This window comes from Rattus norvegicus, chromosome 1 (genome assembly GCF_036323735.1).
Source record: "Rattus norvegicus strain BN/NHsdMcwi chromosome 1, GRCr8, whole genome shotgun sequence".
Classification (NCBI taxonomy): Eukaryota; Metazoa; Chordata; class Mammalia; order Rodentia; family Muridae; genus Rattus; species Rattus norvegicus.
The window spans coordinates 67,930,943-67,952,823 of record NC_086019.1 but is presented as its reverse complement, the minus strand read 5'-3'; the positions used below and the strand labels follow the sequence as shown (position 1 = coordinate 67,952,823).

The window sequence follows — 21,881 nt, the reverse complement described above, 5'->3', positions numbered from 1 at the left end:
CAAAGTAAGACAAATAGTATGATTATACAACAGTAAATGCAATAAAGTACTGTATGATGATTGGAATCCAACTATTTACTTAGCCTCACTTATATATTTTGCCAACAATTTATTTAAATTATATATTTTAGCTCTCAATTTTATCAACAATTCTTACCACAAGTTGTACATAAGAGCCATACACAGTGTTTGAAGAGGTTAATCTACATTTGTCTCAATCAGAAGATATATGGTTGATCACTACAAAGTCAATCTCCTGCTTCATGGACCATGAGAAGAACAATTATGAACAGGTAAAAAAGAGCTGAACAAGAACAGTTGTTGGCAGGGTCATATGAGGTTATAACTGAAGTGGTATTTCTTGCTAAATCCAGGTTGGGGTTTGTGGTGGAATTGAGTGTCCTGAAGCACAATTATGTGGAGTCAATGACAATCATTTTGAAGCTTTACTGCAATTTGTCACAGTGTCCATAAAATTATCGAAGTATGCAGGATTCATAAAAACAGTCCCCCCTTTGTACAGTAAATCTTTTAGATGGGAGCTCCTCAGGATTGTGTGGGGAGCGTGGCAATTTTTTGTTTACTGCCGTTCCAAGGGTCATATTCCCTACTAGACTAGGTTAGTGAGAGAAAACCTAAATACAAATATTTGTTTACCTTAAATGCCTCTTCATTAATCTAATTTACATGTCTTCATATTTACATCATACCATGAGGAAGATTTACACTTTTGACACATTTGTGCAATTCTGGAATTCTTTTCTCTGCATCTTAGATTTAATCCCACATATCAAAACTTTAATAATTTTATAAACTTAAATGTGGGTCAGGGCATGAGCACCTTTGTAATGGCTATGGCTTTCTTCATTGTCCATGTTTGCAGATCTTCAACAATGTCTTCACTTTAACATGAGTTCTGTTGGACTCAGTGTAAACATATATAATACTTTCTTGATTTATGTAATTTTTCCTTCTGACTTGACCATTCTTAACAAATGAACTGACTTTTTATACCATCTCTAGTGTCCTCTCCCTTTGTTCCCTGAGCCAGGATGACCTCTAAGAGGTAACTGTACTATTGTCCTAAATGTCTAACTGTAAGACAATGATGTGTCCATTTTATAGATCTTATAAATATTTTCACAAAACAAGTTCTGAGAAAAACAAAAAAACATGAACTTTGTTGTTTTCATTCCTTACATTACTAACACAAGAAAATTATGAGAACATAGCTTTGGGGTAACCTAAGTAATGTCTAGTATTTTACACTAGCTAAGGCATTGGTTTTCAGCAGACTGCTTGCAACTGATTGCCTTCCATTACTTCTCAAGACAAAAGAGTTAGGATGGGATGGGAAGAATATAAAAGGTCACATTTTGCTTGTGAATGTAGTGGATCAGCTAAAATAATCCTTAATATTTAGACAGGTCTTAATTATGGGTCCAGTGTTAGTCAGCATACAATGTGGGAATAATATCTGAATCATATGATATGCTGCCTGGAACCTGCTGCCTGTGTCTATCTTCTGAAGAATGGCAAAATATAGACAAAAGTTACAGTTATATATCTTTTAGTATTTACATAATTATGTTTCTATAGTGTCAGGAGATCTTTGTGCTAATTTACTACCTGCCTAAATTATAAATTGTCTCATAATGACTTATGTCTGTATAACCATAAACCTAGTATATTCACCTTTTTCTGTGCACCAACTGAATCACACATGCACTACAATCATAGTTTAAATGGATGATAATATTCTATTGAATTCATCTGCACTGCCTAATATGAGAAAATATTTGCTTTTTACCATGTTGACCACTGTGCTCATCTGTGGGCTATTCTTTTTGTATCTATTTCATCATTACATAAAGATGTTTATTTATATAAATATATATTCTGTATATAGAAAAGAATAAATTTGTCAGTTTTCAATACATGGACTTCATTCTTATGAAATAAAAATGACATACTTTGCATGGTGTTTTGTATAATTTTATGCCAAAAACCTAGTCATTTAACTTGTCAGTATCCCAATCCTCTGTTGATTGAATCTTTGCATTGTGATATTGCTTAACTATACCTCTATAAAGAAGATAACACAGCCTAAAGGCCAATACTGAGTGGGCCTTAATAAGTATTAACTCCTACCTGACAGTTGGCTAGAGACATTTTTTTTCAAATAACAACTGTAATCATTACCAATGGCAATACATTACAAGATACTTCTATAAATAATCAATGTACCATACATTAACTATATGTTTAATATATTTACAACAGAAATATTGGAAAATATTATGAAGTGAAAGACCAGCAAAACTAAACTCTGATTCTGATTATTTATTTAAGCTCGATTATCAATCCTGTTAGATAGTCCATGCAAATACAAATACCATTTACTTGGGAATCTTTTAAAAATTAATAAATTAAAGAGGAAAATATAAAACTATAGAAAAATTAACATTACCACAGAATTAGATAAAATGTGAACATTATTTTTGAACTATATAAGGTATTTTTCTGCCTTAAGAATTTGACATTGATCCAGTCATATAATAGTTGATTCGTACATAGCAAAAAGACAAGAGTAAGAAAAATGGTGTAATCATCATAATCGTACGTGACAGATTCATTTAAGAAGTTAGATCATAACAAAATGGCATTTTATTCATCATTTTGTTTTCTTATGGAAAAGTTCTATAGTAAAGATATAATCTGTTTACCCAGTTTCTAGAAGCTGTGACTAAATATGGAAACACAACTTATTTTATCTTCCTCAAGTAACATTACTTAGGATTCCTAAAACAGAGTACTATTTTCCTGATAGAAAAATAATACAATAGAACAAGCTCCTTGATTGTAGTCTGCTATAAAACTACAGATATTAGTTTCAAAAGATTAAAACCAAACCCCTGAGTACAGTTTCCTTTAGAAAGTAAAGTGATGAGGCATTAGTTGTATGTTGACATTTCTTTTCAGAAGAGGAATTTAAAATTTAAATAGTGTGGGAAAGAAACCATACACTCTGTATCCCTGTGATAACACTATGTACGTTGAGAATTTCTAGCATAGGAAAGCTTAATTGAGTCATGATTCATCACAAAAGGTCCAAAAGTAGGAAAACACATTGAAATGACTGCTGTGATGTTTATCAGCCACCAACCAGGATTATATACAAGAGCAATGCAGCCTTGTAAGATTGAAGAGAGGGCATAAAAACTTATAAATGTGGACATAAGGGTCAGTATCCTCTGGGTAGCTCTGGATTCAGGAGATGTTCTGGAGCAAACAGAGGTGCTATGGATATGTTGAACACTTTGCTTGTGCATATAGAGAATGATAACCATGGAGCTGCTCGACCAGATGATAATGAAAGAAAACAAAATTTCAGGAAGAACAATAATTGTAGTATATAATCGGTCTACAAAGTCATCATGAACTACAGTGGAACAATATTTCAAGTAATTTTTATGTGTCAGATTCTTTCTGTTCTCTTTGTTATACATATACACAGGAAAAATCATATTTAATACCATGTAGAGAATCCAGCAAAGAGAAGTGAAGAGACCAATATGATGTGGAGCTTTGGCTTTAAGGTTCATCCAAAAAGAGTTCCTAGGACTGATGGTGATTGCCTGGAAGACACTCAAAAAGCAGGTGGTACTAATGGACACGTTTCTGCCCAGCCTTTGAATATACAAAAGGAATTTGCAGACAAAATCATTGATAAATACTTTTATCACAAAAGTTTGTTCTGTATGTAGCAGTCCTGAAGACACAAGGATCAAAATGTTGGCTGTAAATAGATGTGAAAGAATCAAATTTGAAGTCTTCATTTTATGTTCAATATAGTAATTGATCAGGTTGCAGGAAAGAAGAGAGAAATTTCCCAGAATCCCAATTGTACTCTGAAGTAAGAACACTATTCCTATTATCAAATCCTTGAGGTACATTCTGTCACTTAACAATTTTTCCTTAAACAGTTGCAAAATTCACTTCCTTGAACTCTTAGAAAATTGGTTGTTGATGTGAAAAAAAATTGCATGGGCTCTAGATTATAATTGCCTAGCAGTTAATCAAATTGGAGGACTATGACTCAGAAAATCATTTTGTCACCAATATTTCACAAAGATATCTTGTCAGTATCACTGCTGAAATCTCCCAATCTATATACTTATGAAAAGTTATTCCAGAACGTTGCATAGAAATAGCAGTATTAAGATTAGGTCCAAGTATCTGTTAGAGAATCAATGACCAGTGAGTAAAATCATAAAGGATGCTCATTGACAAATTTCAAAGTTAATTTCCAGTTAGAATTCAGATAGAAGATAAAGTTATTTTAATTATCCTTTTAAGCAAAAAAGTAAAGAAAAAAGAAAAACTTATACATTTCTCCTCTGAAATTTAAACAAAATAAAAGCATTTCTTCAAAACAATGCCATTATTTCTCTGTGAACACATGATGCAATGATTAGTATATGGTAAAAGCAATAATCCCAAAGTTTAAGTGACACAATATATAATTTTTAAATATCTAGGTTTCATTATAATTTATATAGCATGCATAAATATAGGTATTCTTGCTAAATGCTAAATAATCCATAGCAAAATTACAGAACCAACTTACTGGTAAGCTTCTCAAAAACTTTAAACTTCAGCCAAGGAAAATTCATCCTAAAAGGAACCTCTTCTTAGTTTCCCAGGTTTATACAGTTATTTTCAGCCCTAATAAAATCTATGTGCACAAGCTATTTTCTTGAATACAATGTGAGATAGCTGTTTCACTGTCATCTAAAATATTTGTCATAAAAAGAGCTTTAACACTATTATATGACTGAGATGTCCAGCCCCTCCCGCATTCTTTGTCTTTGTCTCTGTATCTCTGTTTCTTTGTCTCCTTCTGTTTCTCTTTTTGTCTCTCTGTGTCTCTGTATTATTTGCCTGATTTCACCTAGTGTGTTTCAGATTCTCGACATACCAAATGATGACATGAACTGAGAAACTAGGTTCTGCTCCATCCTTCCCTCTTTGGTATGCAGCAGAACCTAGACACAAGGGACGAAAAAAAAATAAGGAATCACAATCTGGGTAGCAAAAGCAATCCAAGCTTCCAGGGTCTAAGCCACTACCCAAAGACTGACCCTGGGCTACAACTGCATAGGTAGCAATGAATAGCCTAGTAAAGGCACCAGTGGAAGGGGAAGCCCTTGGTCCTGCCAAGACTGAACCCCCAGTGAACAGGATTGTTAGGGGGAGGGCAGTAATGAGGGGAGGATGGAGAGGGGAACACCCATATAGAAGGGAAAAGGGAGAGGTTGGGGGATGTTGGCCTGGAAACTGGGAAAGGGAATAACATTTGAAATTTAAATAAGAAGTACCCAATTTAATAAAGATGGAGAAAAAAAGCAATCCAAGAAACACCCAGAACCTCAGGAACCCCCATAATACTGTGGTCCAAGATATTTGATAGACCCACATAATGCTCAGAGCAACATAGCTATTCAGAGAGGTCTGACACAGAATCTAATATCTAAGTGTAGTTTATCAAGTTTTTCAAGCTAACAGGTTTCTCATACAATAAACTGTGATGTTCTGCAATGGTTCACTATCTAAGAACCAGAAAAAATAAGTTGCCTGTCTCAATATGGTCAGTATAATTAAAGAATTTTTGATACTAAAAGAGATTCAAGTCATGAATTATAATTTTAATTGCCATCTTTACAGGGAAAAAACTTTAAAATCCCAATATTATGAAAGCTATTAAGTTATTGGAAACTTTTGTAAATCATTAAGACAGAAGATTAACAGTTATCACATAAATGACCCAATTTTTATACAAAATTTTATATATAGAATTATATACATATTTATATTACATATTTGTAAGAAAAAGCTTTATTTATATTATAATGTGTTTTTTCAAAGTAATACCTAATACAAGTAACTAAAAACAAGCAAATTATAATTAAAATCATGTATAACAAATTGCCATCAAACATATCTGATACCTTTTGAATGTCATGCAATATGTTTAATTGAAAATGATTCCTGTAATCCGCTGTCCATTTGAATTCTACGTACTCCTATTATTTATACTTCTCAGATCTTTAATAATATTGATATCATATTAAAGAATAAGCAGGATTCATATATAAAGTTTACTGTATAAAATAATCTGATTTGCAAAGACTGATCTCAATAAACAAACATATATGCTTTAATGGTAAACAAGTCTAATGGTAAAAATGAAATGCTTATATAAAGTACAAAGTTTTAGAAAAATATTTACTGTTTACAAATGCAAGTAAATATATATTGAGATTTAATATTTCAGAGTTTTACCCCATCAATGGAATTCTGATAGCTTATTAATCTAGCTCTGATAAAATAGTGCTGTTATGCTTAGTTACACACTCAGTAGGATAAATTTCCTCTAGTAGTCTTTTAATAAAATTTAGATGCTACTTATCATACAAAAATCATCTCTGTTCAATTTATATGTACATCTCCCTGGACAGAAACAAAAGAATGTTCAGGCTTTTTCAACAAAACCATAATTTTGTTATGCTGAAAAACTATGAATCTACTCTTGCTGATTTTCAGATAATACATAGAAACTTTTTGTACATCAAGAATTTCAATGTACTTTCTAAAAATGGCAATATAAACTGCAGGGATAAAAACAATTCTTAAAACTTGGATCCCTCCAACCCCCACATTTCAAATGGACTGAAAATTAGTACTTGGACAATCATCTGTTTATTCTGTATTCTTTTCAGAATACTCAAATTATAAGAGTTTGGTTTTTAAGTTGTTTAACTTCTATCTTTAGTTTACATCTATCTTTGACAAATTCTATATGGTAGATAGAAATAATTTCTCCGAAGATGCTTTACACTAGGCCAGCCCCAGTCAGGCTTCCAACACCAGAACCCCCAACTTGGTAAAAGCTGATGTAATTCAGTCTTGTTGTTGTAAATACTCTCAGTCTATTCAAATGGGCTAGCAAACCAAAAGCTTCTGATGAAAGCCACATAGGTTTTACTTCTCCCTACTATTGCCTGGTATTCTAGTATTTATGGAACCTGACAGTAAAGGAGAGCACATCCCCATTTGTTCTCAACAAATTGCTAAAATATTATATACAAAACCAAACCAAAAAAAATTGCTGGCAAATGGACAGTATAACTACATGTAACATGTATTGTTATAACAAGATTAAAAATTATGTTCTTCTGATGCTGTACAAGCCATCATAATTTCTATATGCCTCCTTTTATGCATTACAAGTTTTTTTTTATTAACTTGAGTATTTCTTATTTACATTTCGAATGTTATTCCCTTTCCCGGTTTCCGGGCAAACATCCCCCTAATCCCTTCCCCTCCCCTTCTTTATGGGTTTTCCCCTCCCCATCCTCCCCCCATTGCCACCCTCCCCACAACAATCACGTTCACTGGGGGTTCAGTCTTAGCAGGACCAAGGGCTTCCCCTTCCACTGGTGATCTTACTAGGATATTCATTGCTACCTATGAGGTCAGAGTCCAGGGTCAGTCCATGTATAGTCTTTAGGTAGTGGCTTAGTCCCTGGAAGCTCTGGTTGCTTGGCATTGTTGTTCATATGGGGTCTCAAGCCCCTTCAAGCTCTTCCAGTTCTTTCTCTGATTCCTTCAACTAGGGTGCTATTCTCAGTTCAGTGGTTTGCTGCTGGCATTCGCCTCTGTATTTGCTGTATTCTGGCTGTGTCTCTCAGGAGAGATCTACATCCGCATTACAAGTTTTTATTACTTCCCATTTAAAGTATTCTAAGGCTGTATCAAAAATTTCAGGAGGACATAAGACAAACCAGGAATGCTCAATCAGTCCTCCTCCATCTTAGTCTTCAGAGATATTTTTTCTTTTCTTTTTTTTTCGGAGCTGGGGACTGAACCCAGGGCCTTGCGCATGCTAGGCAAGCGCTCTACCACTGAGCTAAATCCCCAACCCCCAGAGATATTTTATTGTAAAGACAAACCTACTTTATTCTTTATATTTTTCAAAAATTGTTCTATACCTCACTTGTAGACTTAACTACAAATATTTTTATTCTGCTTGTTCTAGGAAATGATAAAATGACTTTGCTTCAGAGGGTAATAACATTCTTGTAACTGCAATTTTATTTCAAAAGCTGTTGGGACTATTTTATGATAACCTTGCAATTAGGTATTTGTTACAGGAGGTCATTATGATTAAAAACACTTATGTTTTTCTCATGTACTGCCATCTATTTTGCTGGCCAAAAACTTCAGTAAATGGTTTATATTCTTTTTTCTCAGGGATTAAAATAAATCATTCATCTCCCACACAGGAAATAGTGATCATATTCAAATAAGAATATTTATGCAAAAAGTTGTATATAACAGGAGGTATATAATATCCATGTCAATCATCATACATTCATGGTTTATGTATTAGACAATTATAACGCTATTTGTTGCTTACAAGTTTAGACATCCCTTCATACTATTTAAGTGGACAGAGCTTCAGCTGATTTCAGATGATAGTATACTCTGAAGCATTGTAAATGAAATACAAGGAAATGTATAACAAGCAAATACAAATAAAATATGAGTTTATACATTATGATTGCACTTAGAAACAATAAAGTATGGATCAGCAGTGATGGCATCATTTATGGATTAACATAGATGTCCCAAAAATGGAACATGTAACAATGATAGAGCCATATATTATTTTAGTGACATAATGCACAATTATAAATGAACTAATAAAGCAATTTTAAATTTTTATTTTCTTTTGAAGGACTGAATAAATTTTCTTATTATATAATTTGGTCTCTAACTGGGATGAATTCTGAGATATTACATGGAAAAACAAATATTTTATGGAAAATATGGCCGAGAAATTAAAATAATTATAGGTTACGAGATGGTTAATATGGTGAATTCGTGGCCTTGGACATGTAATATTCTGAGTTGAACGTCTACTATCAGCAACTAAGAGGAATTTTCACCCAAGTGCTAGAACAGAAAATAAAGACCCACAAGTCTCACTAACAGGTCAGTTTAGAATATTTAGAAAGTTCCAGAGAGTTGAAAGCTTTGTCTAAAATGTATGATGATAATATTATTAAAATACAAAATCTGTCAGAAGAAAAGGGCAGTTGTCCTCTAAACAAACCACACACACACACACACACACACACACACACACACACTCACTCACACACACACACACACACACACTTACATACAGTATGTTCATGATTACTTTTGTATTTCAACAAAAATATATGAGAAAAATTGAATTATTATTAATTGATATTTATTATGCTTACATTTACTAAATTCCTTAATAAATCACACAGATAATTAATCAGGATTTTGGAAAAAATAAAGTGCAAATATTCATAGAATCTGTGAAGTCAAGGTTTTCATTGTATGTGTTTCCAATTACAGAATCAAATTTTCCATGTAAAATCTTCATCCCAGACTTCCCATCTTAGATGTATTGCTATGCACAGCAAATACAAACTGCTCACCTGACTCATTCTCTGTGCCAAAACTTCAGCTCAGTGTGCACTTCATGATACCCTGAAATTTCTGAAATCCAGTACTAGCAAGAGCGAGACATCTCACTTTAAGATAAAGGTCAATATCTGTGACCTCATCTCACTTATAAACTGCAGTTTTCATTATGTCTTCTGTGACAAAGCCATGACTTGCTTTGAGAAACAACAACTTTTCAGGTATGTGTTTTTAATAGTTAACTACCAAAGCTCATCATTAAACTCATGTGAGTGTCTCCAAAGGAACATTCTAAACTGTTTGAAGAAGCTACAAACAATTATATTCTCATGACCCCTAAAGAATAACCATTTCAGAGTATACCAAGCATATCAAGGTCTACAAAGAAGTTTCTGTGACTTACTCTTCTCCAACAGTCTCTTAACTGTACTATAGAAATTTAGTCTACTATTATCAGATTCCAGCACTGCCCACTGTTATCACATTGGGCCAAGTATAATCGGTCAGAAATTCAGGAATAACTGCTGAATCGTTTGTGATAATGATTTGCACCAAAAATCATTCTCATCCTCCTTTTAAAACTGCTTAAAAATTAAATTTAGAATAATAAGGAAACCTCAACATGGCACTGGCAAAATCTTTGAACATAGCTCTATTCATTATAGAATTTACATGCAAATATCAATCCTTCACAAAAAAATCAACTGTCTTGTTTAAACAGTACATATGCACTTTTAATCAAAATTCCTTTAGTGGTCCTAGAGTATTCACAATTAATCTTCATGAAAAATATTTTGAACATAACTTCTTATATTAAGAAAGAAAAGATAATGGATACTGTAGTAAACTAATATTCACATTCTGTCCAAGAAGAATATTTCTGTGAGTATTTAAAGACATAAGAGATACTAAAGCAGTATAGTCCATGTCAGACATCCAGCCTTTTGATTCAATTTTAGGTTCAGTTCCTAGAATTCTCAGAATTTTAAGAATTCAATTCAACAAATTACAGACATAGAAAGTTGTTCTGACCTTGTCAATTTCCTGGATGGATATTGTGTTGGTTTGAATGAGAAAACCACCATTGACAAAAAGAAAAAGGACCACCACTTGTTTCCTGAAGTGCATACTTACGGGTTCTTTGGAAAGTCATTTCTGTTGAAGGAGTTTTATTGGGATATACATGAAGTAACATAGGGTTGAAGCAAACATAGGTGAAAAGTTAAGGCAGACTTGTGAAGGACTGTTTGGTTGAAACAGACAGAGCTGAAAGGATGTTCTGTTAAAACAAATGTGTAAAAGGACAAGTGATGAAGGATTATTCATGAATAGCACATATTTTGGTCTGTCTTGTATTGTGTGGCTGAAGTCCATTTGTCAGGACTCTCTAGAGAGAGAACACAAAATGTCTTCTGGTGGTGTGTTTTGACTTTTTTTGTGGAATTGGACTGATTGCAGAGTATTGTAAGTTGAGAAAGACATATATGTTGAAGCAGGACAAGATCCATGAAGGACACCTGATGTTTAAAGGTGGTTTAAGTAGGATTTCATGAACAGCGACAGAGGCTGAGCTTGGATGGTTTGTCTATGCAAAGTCTGTTGGTCATGGTTTTTTGTTGTTGTTGTTATTTGTTTTGAGAGAGAGTCACAGCCAAGAAATATTCTGGGTATTCTTGTTGGCCAGAGTCTCTCCTGCTGGTTGACTTGTGTAGAGGATGAGTTCTGGCTCTCTCTGTTAGGTAGAGTCACTGTTGTTGACCTGTGTTTTTTTCTTAGCTCTACTGAACTGAACTGATGGAATATCTGTGAAGTGTTTGGGAGTGGAACAAGTTATCTTTGTTGAATTCATAATTTCTTTGTGTGTGTGTGTGTGTGTGTGTGTGTGTTTGCATTTAACTTGCTTTTGTACTTTTTCTTTTCCTTTATTGGATATTTTCTTTCTTTATATTTCAAATGTTATCCCCCTTTCTGGGTTTACCCTCTGTAAACACCCCCAACCTCTTCCCCCTACCCCCTGCCTCCATGAGGGTGTTCCCCACAACCTTCCGATTCCCTGCCATTTCCCCGCCCTGGCATTTCCCTACACTGGGGCATCAAGTTTTCTTTTATCTTAACAACACAGATGAGAGTTGTTCTAAAGAACCATTTTTTAATGTTTATCTCTCATTTTTCATTATCTCTGGTGGTTGGTGGGACAAAAAGGAGATTAAAGTGTTTAAGAAAAATCATTAAAAATAGGCTTTAAAAAGAGTAAAGTTAGAATTGTTCATTGTTTTTCAAGCTGTTTGGAAAGGATTGAATTGGACATCAATGAAGAAGAAAGCTATGCATTGACAAGGGAATTAATATTAACAGCTGTGTATGTAAAGACATGAACCCTAAGCTCACCATTCCTGATTCCATTGCTCTTTTTATACTCTTCTGCTTCCTTAACAGGACATGATGAACAGTCTATAAGGATATGAATGTCAAAATAATCTCTCCCTTCTTAAAGCTGTTTGCATTTATGCTGTAAATCAGCAGAAAAATATTGAAGGTATAAATTTGTACCAGAGAGAAGGATGGGTGTAACTGACCATATTTGTTTTGGAAGGAATGTAGGAGGGTTAAGAACTTTGGATTAGAAATCCAGATGAGTGCTGTAAGCAGATGTTAATGACTTAATGTGCATGTAATCTGGAAAATTGCTCTGCTGGGAGCAAAGTGAACCTTAACAACTGGCTCAAGAGTTTTAAAATTGCTTGGGAGTTATAGCAGCAACTGTGATAAAAGTCATTTTTGTCATGCTCAGTGAGACATGGGACTAGCATAATGCTTTTCTGGCAGGATCTCCCCAGTAGCTAGTAGAAACAGATGCATGTATTGAGAGCAAAACATGGGACAAAACTCTGAGGTGCTTATGGAATATTTAGTGTAAAAATTGAAGTCCCTGAAAATATATGAATTCCACAGGAAGTATAATAGAGTCAAATATCCTGGACACCTTGAAGCTGTCAGAAACTGAGTCTCAAACCAAATACCAAACACCTGCTTTACCAAAGTCCCTTGCATATATGTACCAGACAAACGGCTTAGTTTCAGTGAGGGTCCTCGAACCAGTGGAGAATAGGCTATCTCTAAAGCAGTAACCTGACTGTGGAGTCAGTTTTCTTACAGGAATCCCTTGGATGGATTCAGTGAAAGAGTACTTCCAAAATCCTGCAGAGAATTGACATGATAATGTAGAAGACATCTAGGGCATTGTCCACTCTATCAGAAGAGAGCAAAAGTGAGTATTAGGAGAGATAAACTTTGAGGGGACTATTGGGGTGATATCACATAGGATGTAAAAAGAAAAAAAGTGAGAGAGAAGGAGAGAGACAAAAGAAGGAAGAAAGAAAAAGAAAAAAGAAAGAAATGAAACAAAGAAAGCATGAAAGGAAGAAAGGAAAAAAGAAAGAAAAAGAAACTATGAGGAGCTGTAGAATGTCAAGCTAATGGGCATAGGACATAACTCAATAATGGAATTAAGAATAAAATATTGGCCCAACTAGAGACCCATACTCTTTTCTATTTGCACCATTTCCTGGAGTGGAGTCTGCTCGGGATCACTACCCACTCTGCTCTATCCCCCAGGTGCTATGACCCATCCTTGATCACAGGTGAGACCTCAAACACTGACCCAATACCTGGCATATCCAAAGAACCTGGAACCAAGAAACACAGGTATCTTGCACAGCCTTAAACTCACACTCCTACTTGATTGAGTGTCCATGTGCCTGGCACAGAGACTTTGCCTCGTACACCCACCCACTCATACCACATCCAAATGCAGCACAGAACCCAAAAGTTCTGACACATCAAATATCCCAGGATCACAGGATCACAGGACTGCAGAACCATGGGATCACAAGCTCACAGGAGTGACCAGCTCCAGTCAGAGACAGATAGGCCAATTACCAACAGAGATAATAAGAGGGTGAGAGGCAAGGATAAGAACAAAAGCAACAGACACCTATACTACTTGGAAGCATCAGAACTCAAAAACAAGCCCTATATACCTCAATACACCTGAAAACCAAAATTTAGATCTGAATTCTCAGCTCATGAGATGATATAGGACTTGAAGAATGACAAAACACTCCCTTAAAGAAATACAGGAAAACACAGGAAAGCAAGTAGGAACCCTTAAAGAGGAAACACATGAATTCCATAAAGAAAGACAGAAAAAGACAATGAAAGAGGTAAACGAATTGAAGAAAACCATCCAGGATTTAAAAATGAAAATAGAAAAGTTAAAAAACAAAACACAAAGGGAGACAACACTGGAGATGGAAAACTTAAGAAAGATATCAGAAGTCAAAGATACAAGCATCACCAACAGAATATAAGTGATAGAAGAAAGAATTTCAGGAGCTAGGGAAAGTAGTGAAGGAACTGAAGGGGTTTGTAACCCTATAGAGAGAACAACAATATCATTCAACCAAACCATCAAGAGCTCCCAGGGACTGAACTGCCAACCAATGAGTACCACATGGAGGGACCCATGGCTTCAGCTGCATAAGTAGCAGAGGATTGCCTTATCTTGCATCAATGGGAGGAAAGGCCCTTGGACCTGTGAAGACTCAATGCCCTAGTGTAGGGGAATACTTTTTTTTCTTTTTTTTTTTTTCGGAGCTGTGGACTGAACCCCGGGCCTTGTGCTTGCTAGGCAAGCGCTCTACCACTGAGCTAAATCCCCAACCCTGTGTAGGGGAATTCTTGAGAGGTGATGCTGGAGTTTGAGAGTGAGTGAGAGCACACCCTCATAGAAGCAGGGGGAAGGAAGAACAATATAGGAAGTTTGCAGAGGGGAAGCAGAGAAAATGTATAACATTTGAAATGTAAGTAAATAAAATATCCAACAATAAAAAAAGCATTTCTAAGTGGATCACACTTCATGACCTCAAGCTATACAACAGAGCAATAGTGAGAGAAAAACTGCTTGGTATTTATATAGAGACAGGCAGGTTTATCAATGGAATAAAACTTAAGATGTAGAAATAAAACCACACCCTTATGTACATTTGATCATTGACAAAGAAGCCAAAAATATGCAATGAAAAAAGAAAATATTTTCAGTAAAGTTCTGATCTAACTGGTGGTCAATATGTAGGAAAATGAAAATAGAACTGTATTTGTCACCTTGCACAAAGCTGAAGTCTAAGTGGATAAAGGGCCTCAACATAAAACAAGATCCCCAGACTCCAATGGAAGGGAAAGTAGGAACGAACCTTAAACTTATTTGCAGAGCAGAAATTTCCTAAACAAAACTCCAATGGCTCACTCTCTAAGATCAAGAATTGACAAATGGGACCTCATGAAACTATTTTATTGGGTATTTCTTTTTTTTTTTATTAACTTGAGTATTTCTTATATACATTTCAAGTGTTATTCCCTTTCCCGGGTTCCGGGCAAACATCCCCCTCCCACCTCCCCTTCCTTATGGGTGCTCCCCTACCAACCCTCCCCCCATTGCCGCCCTCCCCCCATAGTCTAGTTCACTGGGGGTTCAGTCTTAGCAGGACCCAGGGCTTCCCCCTCCACTGGTGCTCTTACTAGGATAGTCATTGCTACCTATGGGGTCAGAGTCCAGGGTCAGTCCATGAATAGTCTTTAGGTAGTGGCTTAGTCCCTGGAAGCTCTGGTTGCTTGACATTGTTGTACTTTTGGGGTCTCGAGCCCCTTCAGGCTCTTCCAGTTCTTTCTCTGATTCCTTCAACGGGGGACCTATTCTCAGTTCAGTGGTTTGCTGCTGGCATTCGCCTCTGTATTTGCTGTATTCTGGCTGTGTCTCTCAGGAGCAATCTACATCCGGCTCCTGTCGGTCTGCACTTCTTTGCTTCATCCATCTTGTCTAATTGGGTGGCTGTATATGTATGGGCCACATGTGGGGCAGGCTCTGAATGGGTGTTCCTTCAGTCTCTGTTTTAATCTTTGCCTCACCCTTCCCTGCCAAGGGTATTCCTGTTCCTCATTTAAAGAAGGAGTGAAGCATTCACATTTTGATCATCCGTCTTGAGTTTCGTTTGTACTAGGGATCTAGGGTAATTCAAGCATTTGGGCTAATAGCCACTTATCAATGAGTGCATACCATGTGTGTTTTTCTGTGATTGGGTTAACTCACTCAGGATCATATTTTCCAGTTCCATCCATTTGCCTATGAATTTCATAGTCATTGTTTTTGGTATCTGAGTAGTATTCCATTGTGTAGATGTACCACATTTTCTGTATCCATTCCTCTGTTGAAGGGCATCTGGGTTCTTTCCATTTTCTGGCTATTATAAATAAGGCTGCGATGAACATAGTGGAGCACGTGTCTCTTTTATATGTTGAGGCATCTTTTGGGTATATGCCCAAGAGAGGTATAGCTGGATCCTCAGGCAGTTCAATGTCCAATTTTCTGAGGATCCTCCAGACTGATTTCCAGAATGGTTTTACCAGTCTGCAATCCCACCAACAATGGAGGAGTGTTCCTCTTTCTCCACATCCTCGCCAGCATCTGCTGTCACGTGAGTTTTTGATCTTAGCCATTCTCACTGGTGTGAGGTGAAATCTCAGGGTTGTTTTGATTTGCATTTCCCTTATGACTAAAGATTTTGAACATTTCCTTAGGTGTTTCTCAGCCATTCGGCATTCCTCAGCTGTGAATTCTTTGTTTAGCTCTGAACCCCATTTTTTACTAGGGTTATTTGTTTCCCTGCGGTCTAACATCTTGAGTTCTTTGTATATTTTGGATATAAGACCTCTATCTGTTGTAGGATTGGTAAAGATCTTTTCCCAATCTGTTGGTTGCCGTTTTGTCCTAACCACAGTGTCCTTTGCCTTACAGAAGCTTTGCAGTTTTATGAGATCCCATTTGTCGATTCTTGATCTTAGAGCATAAGCCATTGGTGTTTTGTTCAGGAAATTTTTTCCAGTGCCCATGTGTTCCAGATGCTTCCCTAGTTTTTCTTCTTTAGTTTGAGTGTGTCTGGTTTGATGTGGAGGTCCTTGATCCACTTGGACTTAAGCATTGTACAGGGTGATAAGGATGGATCGATCTGCATTCTTCTACATGTTGCCCTCCAGTTGAACCAGCACCATTTGCTGAAAATGCTATCTTTTTTCCATTGGATGGTTTTGGCTCCTTTGTCAAAAATCAAGTGACCATAGGTGTGTGGGTTCATTTCTGGGTCTTCAATTCTATTCCAATGGTCTATCTGTCTGTCTCTGTACCAATACCATGCAGTTTTTATCACTATTGCTCTGTAATACTGCTTGAGTTCAGGGATAGTGATTCCCCGTGAAGTCCTTTGATTGTTGAGGATAGCTTTAACTCTCCTGGTTTTTTTGTTATTTCAGATGAATTTGCAAATTGTTCTGTCTAACTCTTTGAAGAATTGGATTGGTATTTTGATGGGGATTGCATTGAATCTGTAGATTGCTTTTGGTAAAATGGCCATTTTTACTATATTAATCCTGCCAATCCATGAGCATGGGAGATCTTTCCATCTTCTGAGGTCTTCTTCAATTTCTTTCCTCAGTGTCTTGAAGTTCTTATTGTACAGATCTTTTACTTGCTTGGTTAAGGTACTTGATATTATTTGGGTCTATTATGAAGGGTGTCGTTTCCCTAATTACTTTCTCGGCTTGTTTCTCTTTTGTATAGAGGAAGGCAACTGATTTATTTGAGTTAATTTTATACCCAGCCACCTTGCTGAAGTTGTTTATCAGCTTTAGAAGTTCTCTGGTGGAACTTTTGGGATCACTTAAATATACTATCATGTCATCTGCAAATAGTGATATTTTGACCTCTTCTTTTCCGATCTGTATCCCCTTGATCTCCTTTTGTTGTCTGATTGCTCTGGCTAGAACTTCAAGAACTATATTGAATAAGTAGGGAGAGAGTGGGCAGCCTTGTCTAGTCCCTGATTTTAGTGGGATTGCCCAAGTTTCTCTCCATTTAGTTTAATGTTAGCAACTGGTTTGCTGTATATGGCTTTTACTATGTTTAGGTATGGGCCTTGAATTCCTATTCTTTCCAGGACTTTTATCATGAAGGGGTGTTGAATTTTGTCAATTGCTTTCTCAGCATCTAATGAAATGATCGTGCGGTTCTGTTCTTTCAGTTTGTTTATATAATGGATCACGTTGATGGTTTTCCGTATATTAAACCATCCCTGCATGCCTGGGATGAAGCCTACTTGATCATGGTGGATGATTGTTTTGATGTGCTCTTGAATTCAGTTTGCCAGAATTTTATTGAGTATTTTTGCGTCGATATTCATAAGGGAAATTGGTCTGAAGTTCTCTTTCTTTGTTGGGTCTTTGTGTGGTTTAGGTATAAGAGTAATTGTGGCTTCGTAGAAGGAATTCGGTAGGGCTCCATCTGTTTCAATTTTGTGGAATAGTTTGGATAATATTGGTATGAGGTCTTCTATGAAGGTTTGATAGAATTCTGCACTAAACCAGTCTGGACCTGGGCTCTTTTTGGTTGGGACACCATTAATGACTGCTTCTATTTCCTTTGGAGTTATGGGGTTGTTTAACTGGTTTATCTGTTCCTGATTTAACTTCGATACCTGGTATCTGTCTAGGAAATTGTCCATTTCCTGAAGATTTTCAAGTTTTGTTGAATATAGGTTTTTATAGTAAGATCTGATGATTTTTTGAATTTCCTCTGAATCTGTAGTTATGTCTCCCTTTTCATTTCTGATTTTGTTAATTTGGACGCACTCTCTGTGTCCTCTCGTTAGTCTGCTAAGGGTTTATCTATCTTGTTGATTTTCTCAAAGAACCAACTTTTGGTTCTGTTGATTCTTTCTATGGTCCTTTTTGTTTCTACTTGGTTGATTTCAGCTCTGAGTTTGATTATTTCCTGCCTTCTACTGCTCCTGGGTGTATTTGCTTCTTTTGGTTCTAGAGCTTTTAGGTGTGCTGTCAAGCTGCTGACATATGCTCTTTCCTGTTTCTTTCTGCAGGCACTCAGCACTATGAGTTTTCCTCTTAGCACAGCTTTCATTGTGTCCCATGAGTTTGAGTATGTTGTACCTTCATTTTCATTAAATTCTAAAAAGTTTTTAATTTTTTTCTTCACTTCTTCCTTGATCAGGTTATCATTGAGTAGAGCATTGTTCAACTTCCACGTATATGTGGGCATTCTTCCCTTATTGTTATTGAAGACAAGTTTTAGGCCGTGGTGGTCCGATAGCACGCATGGGATTATTTCTATCTTTCTGTACTTGTTGCGGCACGTTTTTTGACCAATTATATGGTCAATTTTGGAGAAAGTACCATGAGGAGATGAGAAGAAGGTATATCCTTTTGCTTTAGGATAGAATGTTCTATAAATATCCGTTAAGTCCATTTGGCTCATGACTTCTCTTAGTCTGTCGACATCACTGTTTAATTTCTGTTTCCATGATCTGTCCATTGATGAGAGTGGGGTGTTGAAATCTCCTACTATTATTGTGTGAGGTGCAATGTGTGTTTTGAGCTTTAGTAAGTTTTCTTTTACGTATGTAGGTGCCCTTGTATTTGGGGCATAGATATTTAGGATTGAGAGTTCATCTTGGTGGATTTTTCCTTTGATGAATATGAAGTGTCCTTCCTTATCTTTTTTGATGACTTTTAGTTGGAAATTGATTTTATTTGATATTAGAATGGCTACTCCAGATTGCTTCTTCTGACCATTTGCTTGGAAAATTGTTTTCCAGCCTTTCACTCTGAGGTAGTGTCTGTCTTTGTCTCTGAGGTGTGTTTCCTGTAGGCAGCAGAATGCAGGTTTCTCGTTGCATATCCAGTTTGTTAATCTATGTCTTTTTATTGGGAAGTTGAGGCCATTGATATTGAGAGATATTAAGGAATAGTGATTATTGCTTCCCGTTATATTCATATTTGGATGTGAGGTTACGTTTGTGTGCTTTCATTCTCTTTGTTTTGTTGCCAAGACGATTAGTTTCTTGCTTCTTCTAGGGTATAGCTTGCCTCCTTATGTTGGGCTTTACCATTTATTATCCTTTGTAGTGCTGGATTTGTAGAAAGATATTGTGTAAATTTGGTTTTGTCATGGAATATCTTGGTTTCTCCATCTATGTTAATTGAGAGTTTTGCTGGATACAGTAACCTGGGCTGGCATTTGTGTTCTCTTAGGGTCTGTATGACATCAGTCCAGGATCTTCTGGCCTTCATAATTTCTGGCGAGAAATCTGGTGTGATTCTGATAGGTCTGCCTTTATATGTTACTTGACATTTTTCCCTTACTGCTTTTAATATTCTTTCTTTATTTTGTGCGTTTGGTATTTTGACAATTATGTGACGGGAGGTGTTTCTTTTCTGGTCCAATCTATTTGGAGTTCTGTAGGCTTCTTGTATGTCTATGGGTATCTCTTTTTTTAGGTTAGGGAAGTTTTCTTCTATGATTTTGTTGAAGATATTTACTGGTCCTTTGAGCTGGGAGTCTTCACTCTCTTCTATACCTATTATCCTTAGGTTTGATCTTCTCATTGAGTCCTGGATTTTCTCTATGTTTTGGACCAGTAGCTTTTTCCACTTTACATTATCTTTGACAGTTGAGTCAATGATTTCTATGGAATCTTCTGCTCCTGAGATTCTCTCTTCCATCTCTTGTATTCTGTTGGTGAAGCTTGTATCTACAGCTCTTTGTCTCTTCTTTTGGTTTTCTATATCCAGGGTTGTTTCCATGTGTTCTTTCTTTATTGCTTCTATTTCCATTTTTAATTCCTTCAACTGTTTGATTGTGTTTTCCTGGAATTCTTTCAGGGATTTTTGTGTCTCCTCTATATGGGCTTCTACTTGTTTATTTATGTTTTCCTGGAATTCTTTCAAGCATTTTTGCGATTCCTCTCTGTAGGCTTCTACTCGTTCTCTAAGGGAGTTCTTCACATCTTTCTTGAAGTCCTCCAGCATCATGATCAAATATGATTTTGAAACAGATCTTGCTTTTCTGGTGTGTTTGGATATTCCATGTTTGTTTTGATGGGAGAATTGGGCTCTGATGGTGCCATGTAGTCTTGGTTTCTGTTGCTTGGGTTCCTGCGCTTGCCTCTCGCCATCAGATTATCTCTAGTGTTACTTTGTTCTGCTATTTCTGACAGTGTCTAGACTGTCCTATAAGCCTGTGTGTCAGGAGTGCTGTAGACCTGTTTTCCTCTCTTTCAGTCAGTTATGGGGACAGAGTGTTCTGCTTTCGGGCGTGTAGTTTTTCCTCTCTATAGGTCTTCAGCTGTTCCTGTGGGCCTGTGTCTTGAGTTCACCAGGCAGCTTTCTTGCAGCAGAAAATTTGGTCTTACCTGTGGTCCTGAGGCTCAAGTTCGCTCGTGGGGTGCTGCCCACGGGCTCTCTGCAGCGGCAGCAACCAGGAAGACCTGTGTAGCCCCTTCTGGGAGCTTCAGTGCACCAAGGTTCCAGATGGCGTTTGGTAATTTCCTCTGGCGTCCGAGATGTGTGTGCAGAGTGCAGTCTCTTCTGGTTTCCCAGGGTTGTCTGCCTCTTTGAAGGTTTAGCTCTCCCTCCCACGGGATTTGGGTGCAGAGAACTGTTTATCCAGTCTGTTTCCTTCAGGTTCTGGTGATGTCTCAGACGAAGCGGTCCTGCCGCTCCTGGGCCCTCCCCCACGGGAGCCCAGAGGCCTTATACAGTTTCCTCTTGGGCCAGGGATGTGGGCAGGGGTGAGCAGTGTTGGTGGTCTCTTCCACTCTGCAGCCTCAGGAGTGCCCACCTGACCAGGCGGTTGGGTCTCTCTCTCATGGGGTCTGGGGTATTTCTATTTACATTTCAAATGATACTCTCTTTACTGTTTTCCCTTCAGCCCCCTATTCCATCCCTCCCCCACTTCTTCTATAAGGGTGTTCCCCTTCGTCAACCACCCCACTTCATGCCTTCACAGTGACATTTCAGTACATTGGGGGAGTGCAAAGTCATTTCAAGGCAAAGGACGTAATCAATAGGTCAAATAGGCAATCTACACATTGGTAAAAATGTCATTAACCCTACATCTGATAGAAAGATAATATCCTAAATATGAAAGGAAATTAAGAAGCTAGCCACCAAAAAACACACAAACCATCAAAAACTGGATATAGAACTATAAAGGGAATTCACAATAGAGGAATCTAGGATATCTGAGAAGCATATAAAGAAATATTCAAAGCCCTTAGTGATCAGGAAAATGAAGTCAAAATAACACTTTGATTCCACCTTACACCAATCAAATTGGCTAAGATCAAAAACACAGTTGATGGCATATTCAGGTGAGAATATGGAGAAAGAGGAACACTCCTCCATTACTGGTAGGATTGCAAACTGGTACAACCATTCTGGAAATAAATCTG

General features: G+C 36.7%; 1 protein-coding gene and 1 pseudogene across 1 annotated transcript; one reads left to right on the top strand and one right to left on the bottom strand.

Moving 5' to 3' along the window:
- Positions 1 to 3,047: 3,047 nt before the first annotated feature.
- Vom1r2 (vomeronasal 1 receptor 2) lies at positions 3,048 to 3,956 on the bottom strand. Its single transcript, XM_039097001.1, has one exon. It carries the CDS (start codon positions 3,954 to 3,956, stop codon positions 3,048 to 3,050), a length of 909 nt encoding a protein of 302 aa, XP_038952929.1.
- Positions 3,957 to 8,929: 4,973 nt separating this feature from the next.
- Positions 8,930 to 21,881, top strand: part of LOC134484174 (vomeronasal type-2 receptor 116-like) — a 56,275-nt pseudogene continuing 43,323 nt past the window's right edge.

What these genes read in the sequence shown, in the direction of transcription:
- Vom1r2 (XM_039097001.1), bottom strand. Translation starts at nt 3,956, where the DNA reads ATGTACCTCAAGGATTTGATAATAGGAATAGTGTTCTTACTTCAGAGT.